The sequence below is a fragment of the Brassica napus genome, chromosome C6 (assembly GCF_020379485.1).
Source record: "Brassica napus cultivar Da-Ae chromosome C6, Da-Ae, whole genome shotgun sequence".
Classification (NCBI taxonomy): Eukaryota; Viridiplantae; Streptophyta; class Magnoliopsida; order Brassicales; family Brassicaceae; genus Brassica; species Brassica napus.
The window spans coordinates 18,788,840-18,808,596 of NC_063449.1; the positions used below are offsets into that span (position 1 = coordinate 18,788,840).

Consider the following 19,757-nt stretch of genomic DNA (forward strand, 5'->3'; position numbering starts at 1 on the left):
TGGTATCCATGTTTTATTTCACCTACTATTACTCGACCATAGATGCCTTGATTTACATATGCTCCTTGTTCGCCTTTGGGATCTCCATCTTCCAGCTCAACTCTCCCATGGACACAAAACACGCCTTTTGCTTTTGTTTAGTCTCAGCTCTCAATGGCTATGGGCTGGGAGAATGGCTAGATTCAGAACGTAGCTTTGGGTGGGTTGTTGTGTTTGTTATATCCTCTTCACAAAGCTTATATACCCCATTAACGGCATCTATGTCTAGTTTCTCTATTAACCAACTCCTGACCTATTTACTTTTTTAATAAAAGAAAAAATGTTGAAAGAGTACAAGTGTCTATGTATTGATTATCTGAATCATTAAATTTGCTAATCTCAAGATATGTTAGCGTATGTGCAATTACAGACGTTGGGGAGATTGATGTCAAGTAAAAGTTCTATATAATGTTTCTTATGCAATAATTTCATATAAATTTCAAAAACATATAAAAAACCATATCACTTTTTTTTAAGAGCAACTAACAAAAACCATATCACACACTTCAAAGAAAATGCGGATTTCATCAAAACCGTTCTGCTAATCTAGCAGAGGCTGCTCGGAGCTTGGAGTAAACCTTACCAGCAGGAGATCCCATGATGAGACTAGACAAAGAATCCCTCGCGATTTTAATGTTAGAGAAAGCTCCCAAGATGTGGATCCTCGTGTCAGCGATCACAATCCTTGTCTTTGTAGAGTTCTCAATCGCGAACTTGGTCTTCCCTCCTTTCCCTGACAATCTCCCGATAGCACGGGACAGATGCTCGCCTTTAAGAGTCTTGACATCCTTGATCTCAAAAGATTCGACATACAGCTCGTCCACTCTCAGGAGGGAGATCGCATCAGGGATATCGAAACCGAGCATGAGAGCGTGGATGAAGATAACTGACATCAGGCGTGTCGGCTAGGGTTTTGAGCTCGACTTTGCGGGATCCGCGATTCATGCGAATGTCAACTTTCATCTGGTGGTAGACAGGAGGGTAGATATCTAACCAAGCTTTCTCGAGAGGAGAGTAGCGGTTAGGTGGGACGGATACCTTCCGGAACTGAACCCTGCCATCAGACATCTCATGAGCCTTGAGTGGCTTAAAGATTGGCTTAGCAGGCAGTGACTCCGGTTCAGTTGCTGATTGAATTTCCATCTCGGTAGATTCTTCTGCCATTGATTTCTTTACGCTTGAACGATTATCTCTTTTTTCAAACCTATAGAGAAGAGAACAGGAGACATAGTTTATGCGTCCACTAGCTAAATTGATACAGCTTCAAAAGTGGATCGTAGTATCCAGACAAATTAACTCTTCCAATAGAATCTCCTATCTATTATCGTAAGTTTAGTTACAGTACAATAAGAAGAGAAGAGAACCTGGATTACTTGAGGATGTCGCCGGCTGAGGAAGAAACTAGGAGAAAGACTTGGGAGTTGTGAGATTGTGTTAAAAACTAGGGCTTGTTCAGAGTGAAACGAAGCCGATTTTATATTATCGCGGGGCTTTAAGAGGAGCATGTTTATTAGTTTGTCTCTTAGCCATTGCTTAAAATTTTTTATTTTTTAATTTTTTTTTGCCGATAAAAAAAAATTAAGAAAAAGAATTGATCGCCACGTGTCGTGAAGTCCGCAAAACACTCTAAACTGAACAAAAACGTCTTTTCTTTTGCATACACAAGCAACGTCTTTTCTGTCTTCTGTGAAGCCCACAAATTTTTAATTAATTTTTTGGTTGTGAAACCAAGGGTAAGCAACCCCTATAAACATGTTCTGAAGCCTATAATTATTAGAGTGTGATGGAAGCAATCGGAATTTGTGCGGTTCCAAGGTAGGCAACTCTATTTTACAATTATCTTTAAATATTATTTCTCAAATAGATTTGCGTGCATTTTCTGTCAACTTGGTTCCTTTGGCCACTCCTCCCAAACTTACGAATTAGGACATGATTACTTCATGCAAACGCAAGTTTTGTGGTTGATAGCTGTAGTTGACGTTTTGTAACAATCACAGAAAATGTTATTAATCATTTCAAATTGTTTTAAACTTTTTAAATTTAAAAAATAGTTTCAGCTAATGTCTGGGGTTGCAGATGGTTACAGGAGAAAACAATAATTTTATTTTTCAAAAAAGTATAAAAATAAAAATATTCAATTAAAATTTTTAAATTAAAATAATAGAAATACTAAAATATACATATATTTTAATTTATATTATAAAATTAAAAAAATATATATATTTTCTATAATTTTTCAAAAATTTAATAGTGTAATTTTATAAATATAATTTTATATTTTTGTTGCTCAAAAAAAATTTATATTTATTATAATAATATACATTTTAATATTTTATATATATTGTTAATTTATTATTTAACCACTACTACTGCATTTGGTAGTTGTTCATAAATATCTTACAAACATAACAATTTCTAACCATTGTATTAGTCATACAACTATCTTAATAGCGATTAACATTGGAATCATCCGTATCTGGAAACGTCCGCAACCGCATCCGCAGCCTATAGAGTATAACAGTCAGGCCTTTAGTCGGATTCTTCAACTTGAATTTCCCATATTTGAAATCCAACGTGTCAAATTTGCATATTAATATTAAATATTCAATGTATTAAATATTCAACGTATTAAGTATTGTCCATGGCATCACCACACTTGAATCTGATTCATTAAAATTCAAATCCTTAGCTAACCAATCTAAACATTACTACCCATCGATTGATCATGTGTAAATATTCTTGAAAATGTGCAAGAATGTTTACGCTTGCATTTACTTGAATACCAGAATATGATTAGTGTAATCAAGGTTTTTTGGGGGTTTTGCCAATTATCAAATTGGATGATAAAATATAGTTTTATCCATTATTATTTATAAAAAGAGAAGCAAGATTCTATCGTTGTTAAGAGGAAAGGCAACCAATGGTGGGGTCTTAGTGGAATCTTGAATTCTTTTACAAGAGTGCAAGTTTTCTCTTATGATCTGCATTTGTGATGCAGATTGTTTGAATTGCTTTTTTGAGTGATGAATATTGGGAAATACATAGATTAAAGCATAAAATAAGTGTACATATATAATTGGCCCAAGAGGAGAAGAAATGTATTTGTGTGTTTGTCATTTTGGGGGACACTGAATCTAGAATCTATCCATCACCCAATCTTACAAGCAACTGGCCTCTTTGAAATAATGTCCAAATCTGTCGCGTATCATTTCCCCGAAAATATAAAACTTGAATCCTGATTATATAGTTACATTAATTACGTTATGAATATGTTAGGTAAAAACAATGAAGTTAGAGTTTTGTGAACAGTTTGACTAGAAAAAATAGCATGATGGGCAGGGTCGAGTAGATCTCACCGTTGGATTCATTTTTATTGGACCTTAAAAATCCTAATCACAGTGTGTCAGATTTTATATTGAAGGCAAGGACCGTTGTTAATAAACCAGACCGAACCACTTTCATCTTAATTAAACCAAATAAAATAAATTATATTCAAGTTTTAAGGATTAACATTCTCAGGTTAACATCTTGTTTATCACCAAAGCGTTTTTGCACAACTTGAGAAACACCTCGTTTCTCTTTGAAAGCTCTGCATCATTTCCTCCGCGTGACTCTAACTCGGTATCACATGACTCTATGGCGCTTATCGCCGCATGCAGCCAGACGTCAACGTCAGCATGTGCGTCGGTGAGCATGGCGGATATTGAGTCGTCGAGCTGCTCCACAGCATCTTGGTAGTTTTTCTGGCAGTCTTCAAATGTGGCCTCCGTTGCTGGCTCCAAATCCTCATGGCTCAGCTTTTCCTTGATGTAAGCAGAAGTAGCAGATGCGTCTGACGATGCAACGGAGATAGCTATAATCTCAATTTGGTTGTTGGTGGCTGCAAATTCGCCGGACTCAGGACGCGACTTTATGGTAGAGAGACAGAGTTTTGGGTCGTCACAATGTTTGCACAGATCGGAAATTAAACTGGAATTAGCATTTCCACCGATGGAGAAGAAAGAAATGATGCAGAGAAAGACAAGTCCGGTGAATTGCTTCATCATCTTTTATTAGGTATGGAATGATTAGGGTTATGGATGATGAATAGAGATTTATATTTGAAAACATGAAACAATAATCAAAGTTCAAAGAGAGTTTTTTTTATTGTTTTTGTTTTCTTGTTGTTGAAGAGATCTGTTTTTAGTAATTTTGTCTGCCTTCAGAAAATCGGCGGGGAATATGCAACGGTCAAACAGAAAACAAATAACAATTTATTGGGCCAATATTATACTGAGCCTTCTGGATCAGAACTTGTTAATTGATCTATGGGCTGAAATGCTAATTCCAAACAAGATTAAAACCAATGTTTAAGATTAATATTGTATTTTAAGTTTTTCTTTTTTTTGTTTTTCTCGATATACAGATGTGTGTAATGTATCATCAGCTCATGCAATATATATTCCTTCAATCATTTCACTTTCTTCATTTAAGAAGTTTCCATAAGGTTTCTTACACTAAGAATATACGAAATACTCAACGAAATAGTAGTAATTTAAAATAATAAAACAATTACATAACTTCTGTGGGAATGAAAACTAATTTTCTTTGGAATGTGGACGACTCTCTCTATCCACGACCCAGTCCTTACACATTCACCAAAGCAAAGTCCTTAAAAATGATAATAGTGGACTTGACTTCATCACATTATAAAGAGTTTAAACTAAGCACAACTTGATTCAGGACAAAACATACACACATTATTAGAAAAAAAATTAAAATGTAAATCATTTCATCAGATCATAAAGGGTATATAAACAGTTTAAGACGCAGAAGTATTACTTTGTAACAGAAGATTAGGACACAGATGACGAGTTTTGATAACGTATAATCTTTTTTCTTTTAATAGTTTGTTTGAGTATAGTTCGATCATGAAACATTACATTTTACTTTCTTTTTTTTTTTGCGGTTTAATGAATCTTTTTTTTAGTCCCATTGTCACACGTCACAATATTTACAGCACCACGAATTTTAAAATGTCTTAACTTGTATAAACAAAAAGAAACTCAAACAAATATCATCAACTCAAAGTTGAATGCTTCACATCACATGATTCTGCAACCATCAGATTCTTCACGGTAGACCAGGGGAGCTGGATATGGCAGAGCTACCATCTGGTAAGAGGGTAGTCTACAAAACCCGCAGAAACCCGAATTCGGTATCTCGCATATGCATCTTCTCGCCGGAGCCATCTCGTTGTGATGTTCCATTAGATGAAACTGCGGTGGCTGCTGCTGCTGCTGGGGCGGCGGAGGCGGTGCGGCCTGAACGGTGACGATGGACGTGGTGGGACAAACTTTCTTCCGGAGCAGACGTGTTAGCTCGGCGGTGTCAATTCCCGCTCCCACAACAACCAACTGATCGTTCTGTCCGTGAATCGTTACAGATCTCACACCTGCATGCACGTAAACAAAAATATAGTGAATGAAACGTTTCACGTGACCTAACTTGGCTTGCAAGTTATATGCAAAAGAAGTCATAAAGATGTGTTACGTACCTGATGTTCCTGACGCGAGTTTCATAGCTTTCTTTATTGCTTTCTCATTCTCGCTCATATCAATTTTCAGAACAATCCTTTGCTGCAGAAAAAGAATGATATATGATATAACAGAAAATAATTAAAACATTATAAAAAAAAAAAAGTTTACAACACTATTTTAAGAATGCCTCGAAATATTGCATGTTTTGCGCAACAAATGTTGTTTTCACCGAAAGGAACTAACTATAAGAGGAAAACCAAAGGGCACTTACCCTCATCATACTGCCGGAGAGAATCTTCTGATATGTGTGTTAGAGTAAGGAGAGAAACCAATATATACTTTGTGTAAGAAGGTGAGAATACTTGAATCTATGTAGGGTTTTGAGTGTTTATATATAGATAACAATGGTCATAAACAAACTAATGAGAAATATCTAGCTTCCTACTTTGTATACAAAAATATAATTTGATACAAGGATTATATAATTCTTAACTAAGGATGTTCTGTTTCAAATCATAAAACAATCATAGAGTATTGACATATACCCCTATACCTATAAAACGATAGATTAACGACCAAGACCGTATTTTTAATATTGGAAAGTGTTGTACTTTTGTCAACGGTTGGATTTTTTCGTAGTAATTCTATAAGAAAATTCCACTGAAATTTACCAGTTTCTAACAATTTTGGTTTGTTTATTTTTTGTCAAGACCAAATTTCGTTGCATTTTGGTTGAAACTTTCATGGTTTCAGTTTTACTTAATTACCTATTTAATGAAACTGAAGTGTTTTTCCGCTCGGATAGTGATTGTCGTTGCCATGTCTACAGGAAACTATAAAAAAATCATATTGTACGATTACCATATAGTAAAACCTCTCTTCTAAAATGCGGGCGTCTAGCCGCCTAGGCGTCCGGACGGAGACCAACTGCTCCGAGTTTACCATAATCGGACTAAAAAATTGGTCACCAATTAATCGGTCCAATAACCGATTAATCATCCCATTTACCTATTAGACGACCGATTATTAAATAAATTAGACCAATAAAAACTTAAAAAATAAATCTTAACTAATTGAGATATTTTTGGGGCTTATTAAGAGGCCCAAATATCTCGAAGGCTTATTATGAAGCCCAAATATCTTGAAATGTTTCAATCATGTAGAAGACTTTATATAGATCTTATATAGATCAAGATTTGGCGTCATTTTCTCTTAGTAACCGATGTTGGACTTTTTCTCAGAGAGATAAATAATTGAAAATAATGAAAATGAAGGAAAGGAGCTTCGAACCCGGATTGTATAGCGCGCCAGATCAAGGACCAAACCACTAGGAGACATCGACATCTATGTCCCAATACGCATATACTTATATATATCCACATATAAACATAATAAAAGTACAAAAAACTAGGCCCCGCTTAGTCCCCGCTTAGTCTCCGCTTAATCCCCGATTTTTCGGTAACTCGCTAGGCCCGGAATTACCGTCCGACTAGCGCCTAGCGTAGTTCCAAACAGGGAGTAAAACGAAAAGAATCGTGTCGAACCTTCGGGTCCACCTAGTGTCATAGCGTGGAAAAACACAAATTTTTGAGAGATTCTCTCACAACCATTTTTTCTTCTACTACACACAAAAGACTAAACAGATACACAAAAATTATCCCAAAATAGTAAATATCATCTCCACATGGAGATCATCATCTCAGTTCTGAAGCTACTCGAGCCTAAATAAACATAAGACGACATACAATGCTATTCTTAAGAGTTTTGCTAGTGAATCATGTGGTTTCTCTACTCATGCTTCCTTTTCATGATTCTCTACAGTGCTTGGCTGAGAATATCTGTTCCGTATTAACATTTTTCGTCCTTTCACCTTATAAAATTCCATGAAAACCTTTTGGGGGTGGTTCTTGATTAGCTTGAACTGCAAAGTCTTTGCAAAGCAGATGGTGTCTTTTTGGTGATTCTTTAGTGTACCGGTAAGGAAATCTGGTCCGTTTCCGTGGTGATATCCTTCCTAATTCCCCAATATGAATCTCAGACGAAACTCTACTGACGCGGTTAGTGCACTCAACGAATTGTTCTCGCTTTGGTTCGCCTCCCTTCACTTGTCTCCATTTCATATTATCTGTATGAAGCTCCTTAGATACGTGAAACCTGAAAGTACTGCAGACTCCCAAGATGAAAGTTCTGTCACATCTGGACCCATCTCCTCTCTTGTTCTCATAACCAGGCTAATTTTTTTTCTTGAAAGCCACACATTGAATCAACACAAGAAAGCATTTGCTAGCGAGCTCCTCCAGATTCCACTGAGAAAAAGGTGCTTTATTCTTGTGAGCAAGATGAATTTCTCCATTAGCTCTTAGGAAAAATCCAAACACCAGTCCCCTATGCTTCCTACAACAAATAATCTTACAAATAAAACGATACACTAAAGTTTGAGCAGAGCAGCAGAGTCAAAACATAAGATAGGAATCAGACTCTTCGCCGTGGAAACCGGCATGTGGGAAGTTGAAGATGACTCGGTCAAATCTTCTGCAATTTAGATGAGGGTCTTGTTTCAGTTTTGTTGCATCAATTCCATATAAAAGGGAAGCTCCAAGTCTCTTCAAATTGTTAAGATTTGATTTTGCCTTATATACTTTCTTACGACATCATCTGCTTCAAATGACCATAAGAGACATCAAACAACAGAGGGGCTCCAACTTAAAGCTACAACCTTTTAATGCTTATAAGCTTAAACATAGATGGTCAGAAGAACAATGCAAAACTTGGACAATCAATCATCACCGGAATTCAGATCACAAGTTCAAAAACCCTGATAAGATCATGGTCAAAGATGGGATAGAGATATGGCATAGTGTGTTCTCCTACATTAGTGGGAAGTCTCCCACTTGTTCCACACGTTATGTTTAGTTGGTAGTTGCTTTGTGAATGTTTTTGTATTTAAGAACATTTGTCTTATGAAAATAAAAGAGGAGAATATTGTGGTAACTTGCTTTTGTTTTTTCACAAACTCTCTTAGTTTTGTGGAGGAACCTTAACTGGCATCAAAACAACTTATGTTCTAAGGTATCAAAGGACTGATTGGGTTCACTTCTATCAAACCCGCCATAGAAAACTCAAGGACAAAACGAAATCCCTGAAAACTCTTGTTGGAATTAAGCTTCAACATCAACTAAAAGGAAGTCATCAAAACTTTAAAGGGATTATGATAACTAGAAAAGAAAATTATCCTTAAAAGAATTAGTATAACTAACTAGAGTTATTAGGATTAGGAAAAAAGAAATTCTCAATTCAATGTGTAATAGGATAGAAAAGGAAATCTAGCTTCTATATATAGTGAACATTGTGTGTGATGAATCATAAGAGAGAACAATGCACTAAAGGAAGTTAATAATTTGTGTTTAGTTTCTGAGAAATTTTCTAAACATCAATAAAAGAAGGATTCTTTATTAAGCTATTGTGTTCAAGACCTAAAACTAGGTTGAACCCTTTCATTCTCTAGTCACTGTATTTAGCATCAAAGCTCTAGGTTTGATTCATTGAAAAAGTTTCACCGAAAGAATAAGTGATTCAAAGTCAACATCGAAGACAAGAGAAGTCGTGCCCTCCACGGTGGTTTGCCCGATGTTATCTTCAACGAACTACATGGTATGGGCGATGAGAATGAAGGTGTTAGTACGAGTACACAAGGTTTGGGAATCAGTTGAACCATGGACAAACGATGAAGAGAAGAACTATGTCGCTACTGCTATGATGTTTCAATCTATCCCAGAAAACCTAATCTTGCAAGTTGGTGAAGTCGACTCCCCAAAAGATCTGGAAATCCATAAAATATAGGAATCTTGGTGCTTAACGTGTGAAGGAAGCATGACTTCAGACCTTGATGAATGAGTTTGAACGTCTAAGGATGAAGGACACAGACTCAATAGATATCTTTACGGGCAAGATATCAGAATTGGCCTCAAAATATGCAGCTTTAAGTCTTTGGAAGAACCTAAGATGGTAAAGAAGTTCCTGAACAGTTTACCGCGAAGCAAGTATATTCAGATCATAGCCTCACTTGAACAAGTTCTCGGTCTGAATAAACGAGCTTCAAAGATATTTTGGGAGACTCAAGGCGTATGAAAAACGGATCCTTGAAGAAGATACTCAAGAGCCACAAGGGAACCTTCTGTATGCGAATTCCAATAACTCATATAACTCAAGAGGAAGAGGTAAAGGTTGGAATCATGGAAGAGGAAACAGAGGAAAAGGTAGAGGTCGTGGCAGGTTTAACTCACAAGAAGAAGACAAGGAAAAGAAGGATATAAAACCGGTCACTATGCTTTGGAGTGTCTAGAGAAGACATAACACAAACAAGAGCTTAACAAAGGCGAAACGGAGGTAGCTGATGTAGCCTTGTATATGCATGAGATCGGGTTTCTCAATGAGGAGAAGGTCATACCGAAGACAATGGAACAAAGCAAGCGTGAAGATGAAATGTGGTACTTGGACAACGGAGCGAGTAACCATATGACGGGTGAAAGATCATACTTCTCCAAAATTAAAGAGAACATCACAAGAAAAGTCAAATTTGGAGATGGATCGTATGTCAACATCAATGGCAAAGGGTCGATACTTTTTGAAGCTAAAACTGGAGAGCATAAGTTGTTGACAGACATCTACTATATTCCAGAGTTGAGAAGCAACATATTGAGCTTAGAGCAAGCTATTGAACAAAAATGTGATGTTAGGATGAAGGAAGATTATCTTACTCTAAGAGATCCGACTGGAACGCTGATAGTAAAGGTATTACGAGCCTTTTACCAATTTTATAAGACTACTCTTAAAGTTGAAAAACCAACTTGTCTACATGGAAGAGAAGGACTCGTGGTGGTGAATAATAGTCACCATAATTATCATGATCATGTCAGAACCGGAGGAAGTAATGAAGATGATTTCGACAGTGATCATAATATCACAGATGCAGATCAACATCAACCTGTTCAACCGGAACAACATGTTCAAGCGGAACAACTTGTTCAATTGGGAGAACATGTTTGACATCTGCGAAGATCAAGTTGTCAAAGTATTCAACCAAGCAATCTGGTTGATTAAGTTCTTCAAGGATCTAAAGAAGCATGTGAGAGACTTTGAGTATCAAAGGATAATGAGCCAAGTAACTTTAAGGAAGCTAAAGACTTGAAAGAATGGAGAGTTGCTTGGAAGGAAGAAATCATCTCAATCAACAAGAACAAGATATGGATTCAAGTTGATAAACCAAGTAATATAAAAGTTATTAGTCTCAAATGGGTGTTCAAGATCAAGAAGGATGTGGATGGAACTATCAACAAGTTCAAATCACGACTTTGTAGTCAAGGGATATCTACAAGAACATGTGCAAGGACGTGCGCATGGTGTTGAGCACATTCCATGAAGTGAGCAAGGCACATACATCTTGATCAAGGCATTAACAAAAATCAAGTTGCAAAGAGATGAGGGAGCTGATTCGAGTTCAAGACCTTTCAAATGGAAGCTTGAAGTTTAAGGGGGAGAATGTTGGAAATAAGCTTCAACATCACTAAAAAGGAAGTCATCAAAAAAGAAAGTTGTCCTTAAAGGAATTATGATAACTAGAAAATGAAGTTATCCTTAAATGAATTATGATAACTAACTAAAGTTATTTGGATTAGGAAAAAGAAAATTTTCAATTCAATGTGTAATAGGATAGAAAAGGAAACCTAGCTCCTATATATAGTGATCATCGTGTGTGATGAATCATAAGAGAGAACAAGGCACTAAAGGAAGTTAATAGCTTGTATTTAGTTTTTGAAAAAATTTCTAAACATCAATAAAGGAATGATTCTTTATTAAGCTGTTGTTTTCAAGACCTAAAACTAGGTTGAACTACTAATTTTTGGGTTTGAAGTTAGTCAATGTCCAACTCTTTAATGTCCGATTAGTACGATATTGTCCACTTTGGGCCTAAGAGGCTGACCCGCATGGATTTACTTTTGGTTTCCTTCTCAAAATGCCTCATACTAATTAGAGTTGGACATCTCTTTATATATTATACCTTCTTTTGTATAACTTCCAATGTGGGACTTTGTTTGATATTTCACATTCTCTCCCTCAAACTAATGACCACACTCATCTCGTATGTTTTTTTCTTCTGCGAAATTCCTTGGCACCTTATCTTGTCGCGCCTTCGACATCTGGCACCCAATCACATTGAGAATGCTCTTCCCAAAACATCACAGGTTTCATGATCATCTTGAATAGTTTCTGCGACAGACCTCCTCTTCCTATTTGAAGGGTCTCATTCCTACTCGAAGGATATTTTGGTTTTCTTACAGATCTTCGTCAACATGGTGCTCTGATACCAATTGTTGGGTTTGTAGTTAGTCCATGTCCAACTCTTTAATGTGATTTGTACAATATTGTCCATTTTTGACCTAAGAAGCTGACCGATATGGATTTACTTTTGGTTTCCTACCTAAAAGACATCGTACTAATTAGAGTTGAACATCTATTTATATATTAGATTTTCTTTTGTATAACTTCCAATGTGGAACTTTGTTTGATATCTCGTAACTCTCGCATTGTATAAGCAAACAAAAGGAAGGCTACCATATGAGTCGACAGTGGAAGCGCAGATATTGGAAGTAGAGCCACAGAGGGTGGCTAAACTGCACTGTGGCTCTGCATGATAAGGAGAGCCAACGAGAAGTATTTGATGGTTCGACGAATAGTGTTTGATCCATACTTCTCTATCTCTGTTAAGCTCAAAGTGCTCTCTCAATGCCATTTTAGTGACATATGATGCTTTTCTCCTCATTTAAAAAAATATTAGTACCATAAACTATTGCCGCTCTGTTGATGAGCTTAAAGAAGAGGGACGATTCAGCTTCTGTCAAAACTGGAATAGACGGTTCGCTTTACCCACAAAACAAAAGGTTATCACTGGCTTCACTTGGTTTAAGCCCATAAAGTACATGTTTTGTTGCCCAAAAAGGGACATAGACTACTGGAAAAAGGCGATTTGTTTCTAGCGTTAGCAACAAGTAAATGCAAACGCCACTGTCATCAACGGGAGAAACTGAATAAAGAAGAGGTTGAATTAAAACATGAAAACAAAAAACCTCTCAGGCTGAATGGCTCCAAGATAAGGCATTGCACAAAACAGCAATAATCTTAGTGGTTTCACAAGCCTTTGGTTTGACAAAACAACATTACATCCCATATTCACACGAATTGCACATCCTTTCAACTAAAGCTAATCAAAGTAAGAGATAACAAATGTATTTATATGACTATAGCTATTAGATTATTTTTTACGAAATAATTTAAAATTATAAGTGTATCATGTTTATATATTCAAACACATTTTAATTTTTTTTATAATTTGAAACTATTTATATATGTTAAACTATATTTTACATACAAATTATATTTGCAGTATATTTTAAATTATTTTTATAAAACTAATGTATATATAATTAATGTTATATTTATATTTTACGTAAAACATATATATCCCCATTCATATACTGCTAAGCGTTAGAGGTTCATCTACCGCGCAACGAACATCGCTGTGAGTGATGGTGCATGAATGCCACATTGTTAAATCCTCTATGGCACGAATTACACTTTCGTGACGAGTTTTTATCAATAAGCCACCTACTTTAGAGGAGGCCCTCCATCGAGCCTCTAAGTATATTGAAATGAAAGAAGAAAAGAAAGTTCTTGCTGGAAAACATGCGTCAATTAATGTCAAAACCGAAGGATGGAACAAACGAGGACCACAGTGATCAGCCAATAGGACGTGGACCGAGAAGAGGCGAAAACTTACGAGATCGATCCTTTAAAGTGAGCGAGGATGATTAATCTGACGACGGTGAGGAAAAAGAAAATCCAAAGCCAATATCAAACCAACCTAAGTCAAACACATGGAACATAAAAGACAACGACAAAGATAATCAATACAAATGGTGTAATTATCACAACCGATGAGGACATACCACTCAATAATGAATATGGATTCAAAAGTTATATTTTCGAGGATTCAGAAGGAATGGATTGAACTATGGTGGATATACTGAATTTGAGTTTAAATATGCTATTGGTTGTCCTGATTCTACTAACGTTTCTCTTCATCTTCGAATATTTTATAGAATATCAATTGTTTTCTTGGAAGTTATCGACAAAATATACAGTACATTCGGGAGGAATAGTTGCTAGGCTTTTCTTTATCTGTAATAGACATTGTACGAAAAGACATACATCTGTACATGATACCAAATTATTATAATATAATAATGATATATAGCAGAGACTATAAATTTAGTTAAACACCATGACCACGAAATCGACTAAAATCAATTTCAAGTTGTACAATCCAATTGATGGTAATTTGATTTTCCATTTTTCGTAGTAGCTTAACTTGAATAAGTGTTTTTTTTGGACGAGATCCAGAGTGGACAAATATGTATAAGTTGTCATTTTTGTGAAGAGAAGAAAATACTTTTCCAAACTAGAGAAAAGTTTAAAATTATTTCTATTATATAATTTGGTAGTTGAACAAAATAAATATATAACATAGCGCATTAAATTAGTATTTTGATATTCCCAAAATTTATATTTTTTGAAGGGAAGAAATGCATGTCAGAATATGTTGGGCACAAAAATATCAAAGTAATCTCGATAATAATTACTTTACACAACGATGATAGTGCGTAGCTTTTCGAAGGGTAGATGGGCAAACATGCACTCACACTAGTGATTATATAGTTGAATAATTCACCGAAACTCTACATAATAAAGCATAAGGAAATCATATATTACACACTCATGTTTATATATAAACGTGAATAAAAACAAATATCCAAGTGAGTTTTTAAAACAAATAAATCCAACTACAAAATATATCTGAAATTTATGATTTGATTAATAGATCGGAGAAGTTCATTCCTAGCTTCATTTTTTTTTGATAATGACACCTTGCAAGATATTATCTTTCACTGATGACCATTTAGAATATAAATGAAGTATAACCTAAGTTGCACGGAAGCTTCACCGAACGTCTGATTCCCGTTTCGGAACCGGAATCGGAACCTTGCGGAAGCTTACAAAATCTCGCTTCCATAACACTTCCAAAATATTCTCTTTAAAAACACGTTGGAAGCTTATAATTCCGTTTTGGAATCACGCTTATCTATCTTATTAAAGTAGAAGTACTTTAAGCTTTGGTTTGACAACATAGATAACAATTAAAAAAATAGTGTTGTTTGGAAACATGGATAACAGTAAGTTAGGAAAAAAAATAATGGACTTATGCTATTAAAAAAATTGGAAGTCCATTACACTATATTACAAAGTAATGAGTTTATGTTACTTGATATACATATTCAAATCAAAATAATAATTTAAAATTGATTTATATAAAAATTTCATTCAAAAATATACATATATCCAAAATTTGATTTTTACTAACATATTTTCCAGTAACCATTATAAAAATGTTTTCAATATATATAAGAAAAATACAATGCAAAGCCCAATTTCAAACACCAACTTAAATTATGGTTTTTATATTTCACACTGGAATTTAAAAATATAATATATATAATTAATTTATATGATTGTACGTATAAAATATGATTAATTATAAGAAAACTTATTCGATGGTACGTATAAAATACGATTAATTATATGATGACACATATTTTTTAACCTATAATGAGACATATAGGATATATAATAGTGATTAGGGGTTGGCGTTCGGGTTCGTTTTCGGGTCTGTTTGGGATTTCGTGTTCGGTTCAGATCTTTGAGGATTCGGTTTGGATTTGGATAACCAATTTAAATTGGTTTGGTTTAAATATTTGGATAGAGAATTAATAATTATTTAACTATTTTTGGAGTTTTGAATATATTTTAACTATTTTAGATATTTACGTTTGATTATTTGTATATATTTTCAAGTATTTAAACGAACTTAAAAGTATAATATATATTCTCGATGTTTTATATATATTAAATCTAAAAATAATTAATATATATATAAGTATATAAATCTATTTGGATACCCAAAATACTTCGGATCAGATCGGATTAGATTTCAGTTCTTCAAATAAATTTTTTTGAATAATTCAGATATTTAATCAATTTCGGTTCAGATTTGGTATTACTTAGTCGATTGGGATCGGTTCGATTATTCGAATTCGAGTTTTTTGCCCAACCCTAAATAGTGACATAAGAAACAAATAGCATAATATTTTTAAAAAAATACATCCGCGCGGGCGCACGGATCAAAATCTAGTGTTCTTTTAAAATAAAATACAATGTCATGTATCAATAAAAAAATATAATCATAGTTTTTAATTTATATAAAATCCAAATTTTAATAGTAATGAATAGAGAGAATATAAATATATAAATATTAAATTTAATACTATAAATTATCATTATGTATTGAGGTTTTTATTAAACATATATCATATATACATTATATTGTTTCAATTATTTATGAAGTATTAAAAATAATTAATATAATAATTTCTTTTAAACGTAACTTATGTGTATTTTCACAGTTTTAATATGAAATCATTTCAAAACTATTATAAATACTTTATTTTAAATTTATATCATATAACTTTAGTCCTAGTTTTTATATTTTTTATATTTTAATATATATATATATATATACGCTTCCAACACGTACCAGCTTCCTATTTTTTCTAAGTCTCGATTCCGCTCTTCCATACGCTTCCGCTTCCACGTACCCGCTTCCACGTACCCGCTTCCACGTACCCGCTTCCATTTCCATGTAACATAGAGTATAACAAAATAATTGTATTATTGTATGCGGTATTATTTATTAGAAAAACTTAAATCATCAGTAACTAATAACTTAGTTGAACATTAACATTTCAACATCTTCACCAACAAAATTGAACAAATACTTAGAACAATGTAAATCAGAATGAAGGACCATCTTACCATCAACAATATTTAAATTTTTTACATATAAAGATACAATTTTATCATGTAGTACTATAAGTGGGGCTTATTGAAATAGGGATTTCACAAAATTTTAGGTTTTTGCCAAATCCTCCCTTATTGGACAAGGTATTTATAAAAAGTTTTACAAATTCCCTCTTATTGGATATAGCATTTATAAAAATCTTATTAAATCACCCCTTATTGGAAAATATGGATTTCATCAATGAGATTCATCAAAAGTTATTTTGGATATTAAAAACTATCGTTTACCCTTCAAATTCAATAGAATCAAATACCATCTAAAGAGATGAAATTTAAATAAAAAAAAGTTATTCATCTTTTATGACAGAAGAAACGTAACTGAGATGGGAGGAGAATGAATTCAAACTGTTCTCACCATCATCGATCTGAGAATGGTTCATATGATGAGCTAACAACGGATGTTTCAGCGAGAAGATGATGATGTGCACATGTCACCTTCTTAAGCCTACTTGCAGAAATCCAGTTTGTAGCAAATCAAAGGTATGATTTTTACACTGAAGAATCTGAGTTCAGTAGAGGAATAGTTGGTTATATGTATGGTTTTAGATCTGTCTAGCAATGGTTTAAGTGGTGTTATCCCATCAGAGCTTGGAGAACTTTCGAAACTAGCCATGAACTTATGGGACTATACAAGAGAGACTATCTATGTTATTTACGTTTGTTTGAGATTTTCTTTCTAGAAAAATATCTTTTTAAATCATATGTTAGCTATGATATTGATAATCATTGAAATATATAGATATGATATTTTTGTTTTGATATGGATTGTTTGAGTTTATCTTTTCATTAGTTAATTTAAAATATATTCATATATATATATATATATATATATATATATATATGTGTATCAAAGCCGAGAATCATACGTGAACAATAGAAAGTGGAGAAGTGGGCAGCTTCTTTGGAAAAAGAAAGGTTAGAGTTTTATCTTTACTATTGTTTATGTTGCTTTTTCCACATAATCATGAATGGTTTTGTGATAAAACTTGCTTGAATTATACGGTTGCGTTGTTTTTCTTGGTTTTCTGTAATGTTTTATATTTCTTTTAACAATTTGAGTAGATATCTCCTGCACTAAAATGGGAGATCAAGAAGGAAAAATTAAAAATCAATATATTTCTTGGTCGCCCGAAGAAACCAAAACATTGTTGCGCTTGTTGGTCGATGGCGTTAATCAGAATTGGACTGATGCGAGTGGTAAATTCAATAAACTTACCGTGGAACAACGAATATTACCGGAGTTAAACAAAATTTGTGGATCTAAGAAAACCTTTTCCCAATACAAAAACAAAACAAAGATTCTGAAGAAAAAACACAAGGGTTTTGTAGATCTTCTTCGTTTTAGTTCAGGATTTGGTTGGGATAAGGACACGAAGAAATTTACTGCTCCAAATGAAGTATGGAATGAATACCTCCAGGTAGATAATTTGTTAAAAGTTATGATGCATGATTTGCTTACGCAAATATTTTTGTTTTATTTGATAACAACATTTTTTATTCATAACAGGGACACAAGAAAGATACGTATTTACGTGATGATACGTTTGAAGATTTTGAAGACCTAGAGAAGGTCTATGGACAAAACATTGCAAAAGGAAATAATACAGTGGGGTTAGGAGAAACCACAGATGCTCGTACTTATATAGCAAGAGATAATGATGGTGATGATGAGAATGATGGTGATGCTGATGCTGATGATGATGGTGATGATGGTGATGGTGTAGAACAAGCTTCATCTTTGAGACGTTCGAATGCGATTGAAAAGCTCCCAGTAAGAAAGAGAGCTAGAACTGACATATATAATGTGGAGAAAATTTCAGATGAAATAAATGCTGTCACTGGGACTACCAATCAGATTGTCAGTATGATTCAACAAAGATGGCAAAAGGAAGCCGAAGAGAAAGAAGCTGAGGAAAAAGTTAATAACATATGGGACATAATTAAAGAAATTCCTGATTTAGAAGAAAATGAACGTTTTGATGCAATGAATTTAGTTCACCAGCTTGGTATGAAAGCTGGATTCATGAGTATGACTAGGGAGGAACGTTTTAGATGGATCAAACGTTCCGTACGTAAGCCATGAAATTTGTGGTGGAATAATTAGGTGCTTTTGATAGTTTTATTGGTGTTAGTTTAGTTTTCTTAATGACTTTTATGCTTTTTCACGAAGGTTTTTAGTTTATTTCTTGTTTGGTACTTCCTCTTGTAGTTGCTTTCAAATAATAAAATACAGTTTCTTATGGACTTTTTATTTTCTTGTAGGTTATAATTTCTTTGATCACTTTCTACGTGTAGAGACGTCCCACGCCACAATTGGTAATGCTTGTTTTTCTATATAACACAATTTCTAATCAAAGAATAAAATCAAATGTTAGCGTCACAATAAATTGTCAAACATAGTCAGGTTTACTATGGTCATGTTTTGTTGTTGATATTATCTAAAAGAAATGACAATGTGTTTTAAATTTCAGATTCTTCTTCCATGGATCAAGCAGTTAATGAGAATGAAGAACTACAGTTAAGAAAATGTAGAAAAAGGAAAAAGAGCTCTCAATCAGACGTGGATATACTTCAGTTGATGTCAACTATCAATGTGAGAGTTTGCTTTCTAGCACATTGTCTAGTTTCACAAATTCAACGTCCGATTAAGAAGCCAACCACAAGACTTGGAAATGAATATATACAAAATGTTTTAACTGAAGACCCAGAACATTTTCGAGGTTTATATCGTATGTATCCAGATGTTTTCTTGGATTTGTGTACTCTTATCCGAGAAAAAACATCTTTAAGAGATACAAGATGGATTTCAGTTGAGGAAATGCTTGCCACATTTTTGCTTATTGTTGGCCAGAGTACGAGATATATTCTTCCTCGGGATGTATTCAAGAGATCGAGTTTCTCAATTAGTCAGAGCTTTAATAAAATATTAAGGGCGGTAAACAGTATTGGTCCAAGTTTGATGGCGAAACCAGGAAATGGTGTGCCTTCAAAAATAAGAGAAAGCACAAGATTTTATCCGTACTTTAAGGTATGTAAAAATTATAATTTTTCATTTATTTTTATCCATCAATAATTTTATTTGTATTTTTAGGATTGTATCGGAGCAATTGATGGAACACATATTCATGCTATGGTAGTAGGAAATGAAAGTGCTAGTTATCGAAATAGAAA

At 34.0% G+C, this 19,757-nt stretch overlaps 3 protein-coding genes and 2 pseudogenes across 3 annotated transcripts; 1 reads left to right on the plus strand and 4 right to left on the minus strand.

Moving 5' to 3' along the window:
- Positions 1–427: 427 nt before the first annotated feature.
- LOC106416675 lies at positions 428–1,524 on the minus strand (annotated as a pseudogene).
- A 1,978-nt stretch (positions 1,525–3,502) lies between these two features.
- LOC106402918 (pectinesterase inhibitor-like) lies at positions 3,503–4,180 on the minus strand. Its single transcript, XM_013843744.3, has one exon. It carries the CDS (start codon positions 4,083–4,085, stop codon positions 3,555–3,557), a length of 531 nt encoding a protein of 176 aa, XP_013699198.1. The 5' UTR covers positions 4,086–4,180; the 3' UTR covers positions 3,503–3,554.
- An 808-nt stretch (positions 4,181–4,988) lies between these two features.
- On the minus strand, positions 4,989–5,674 carry LOC125588853 (heavy metal-associated isoprenylated plant protein 41-like). The gene is made up of 2 exons (XM_048760739.1): positions 5,576–5,674; positions 4,989–5,473 (listed from the first exon to the last, which is right to left on the minus strand). The coding sequence occupies exons 1-2, from the start codon at positions 5,631–5,633 to the stop codon at positions 5,124–5,126; spliced, it is 408 nt and encodes a 135-aa protein (XP_048616696.1). The 5' UTR covers positions 5,634–5,674; the 3' UTR covers positions 4,989–5,123.
- A 1,755-nt stretch (positions 5,675–7,429) lies between these two features.
- LOC111206870 lies at positions 7,430–12,348 on the minus strand (annotated as a pseudogene).
- Positions 12,349–17,750: 5,402 nt separating this feature from the next.
- On the plus strand, positions 17,751–18,669 carry LOC125588391 (uncharacterized protein At2g29880-like). Its single transcript, XM_048759713.1, has 3 exons — positions 17,751–17,783; positions 18,094–18,220; positions 18,311–18,669. Exons 1-3 carry the CDS (start codon positions 17,751–17,753, stop codon positions 18,667–18,669), a joined length of 519 nt encoding a protein of 172 aa, XP_048615670.1.
- The last annotated feature ends 1,088 nt before the right edge of the window (positions 18,670–19,757 follow it).

Bases quoted from the DNA above. Each gene is read 5' to 3' on its own strand.
- LOC106402918 (XM_013843744.3), bottom strand. From the start codon at position 4,085: ATGATGAAGCAATTCACCGGACTTGTCTTTCTCTGCATCATTTCTTTC.
- LOC125588853 (XM_048760739.1), bottom strand. From the start codon at position 5,633: ATGAGCGAGAATGAGAAAGCAATAAAGAAAGCTATGAAACTCGCGTCA. The intron at 5,474-5,575 runs GTACGTAACACA...ACGTGCATGCAG, and splicing joins ACTCGCGTCAGGAACATCAG to GTGTGAGATCTGTAACGATT.
- LOC125588391 (XM_048759713.1), top strand. From the start codon at position 17,751: ATGGCGTTAATCAGAATTGGACTGATGCGAGTG. The intron at 17,784-18,093 runs GTAAATTCAATA...TATTCATAACAG, and splicing joins GAATTGGACTGATGCGAGTG to GGACACAAGAAAGATACGTA. The intron at 18,221-18,310 runs GTACTTATATAG...GTGATGGTGTAG, and splicing joins AGGAGAAACCACAGATGCTC to AACAAGCTTCATCTTTGAGA.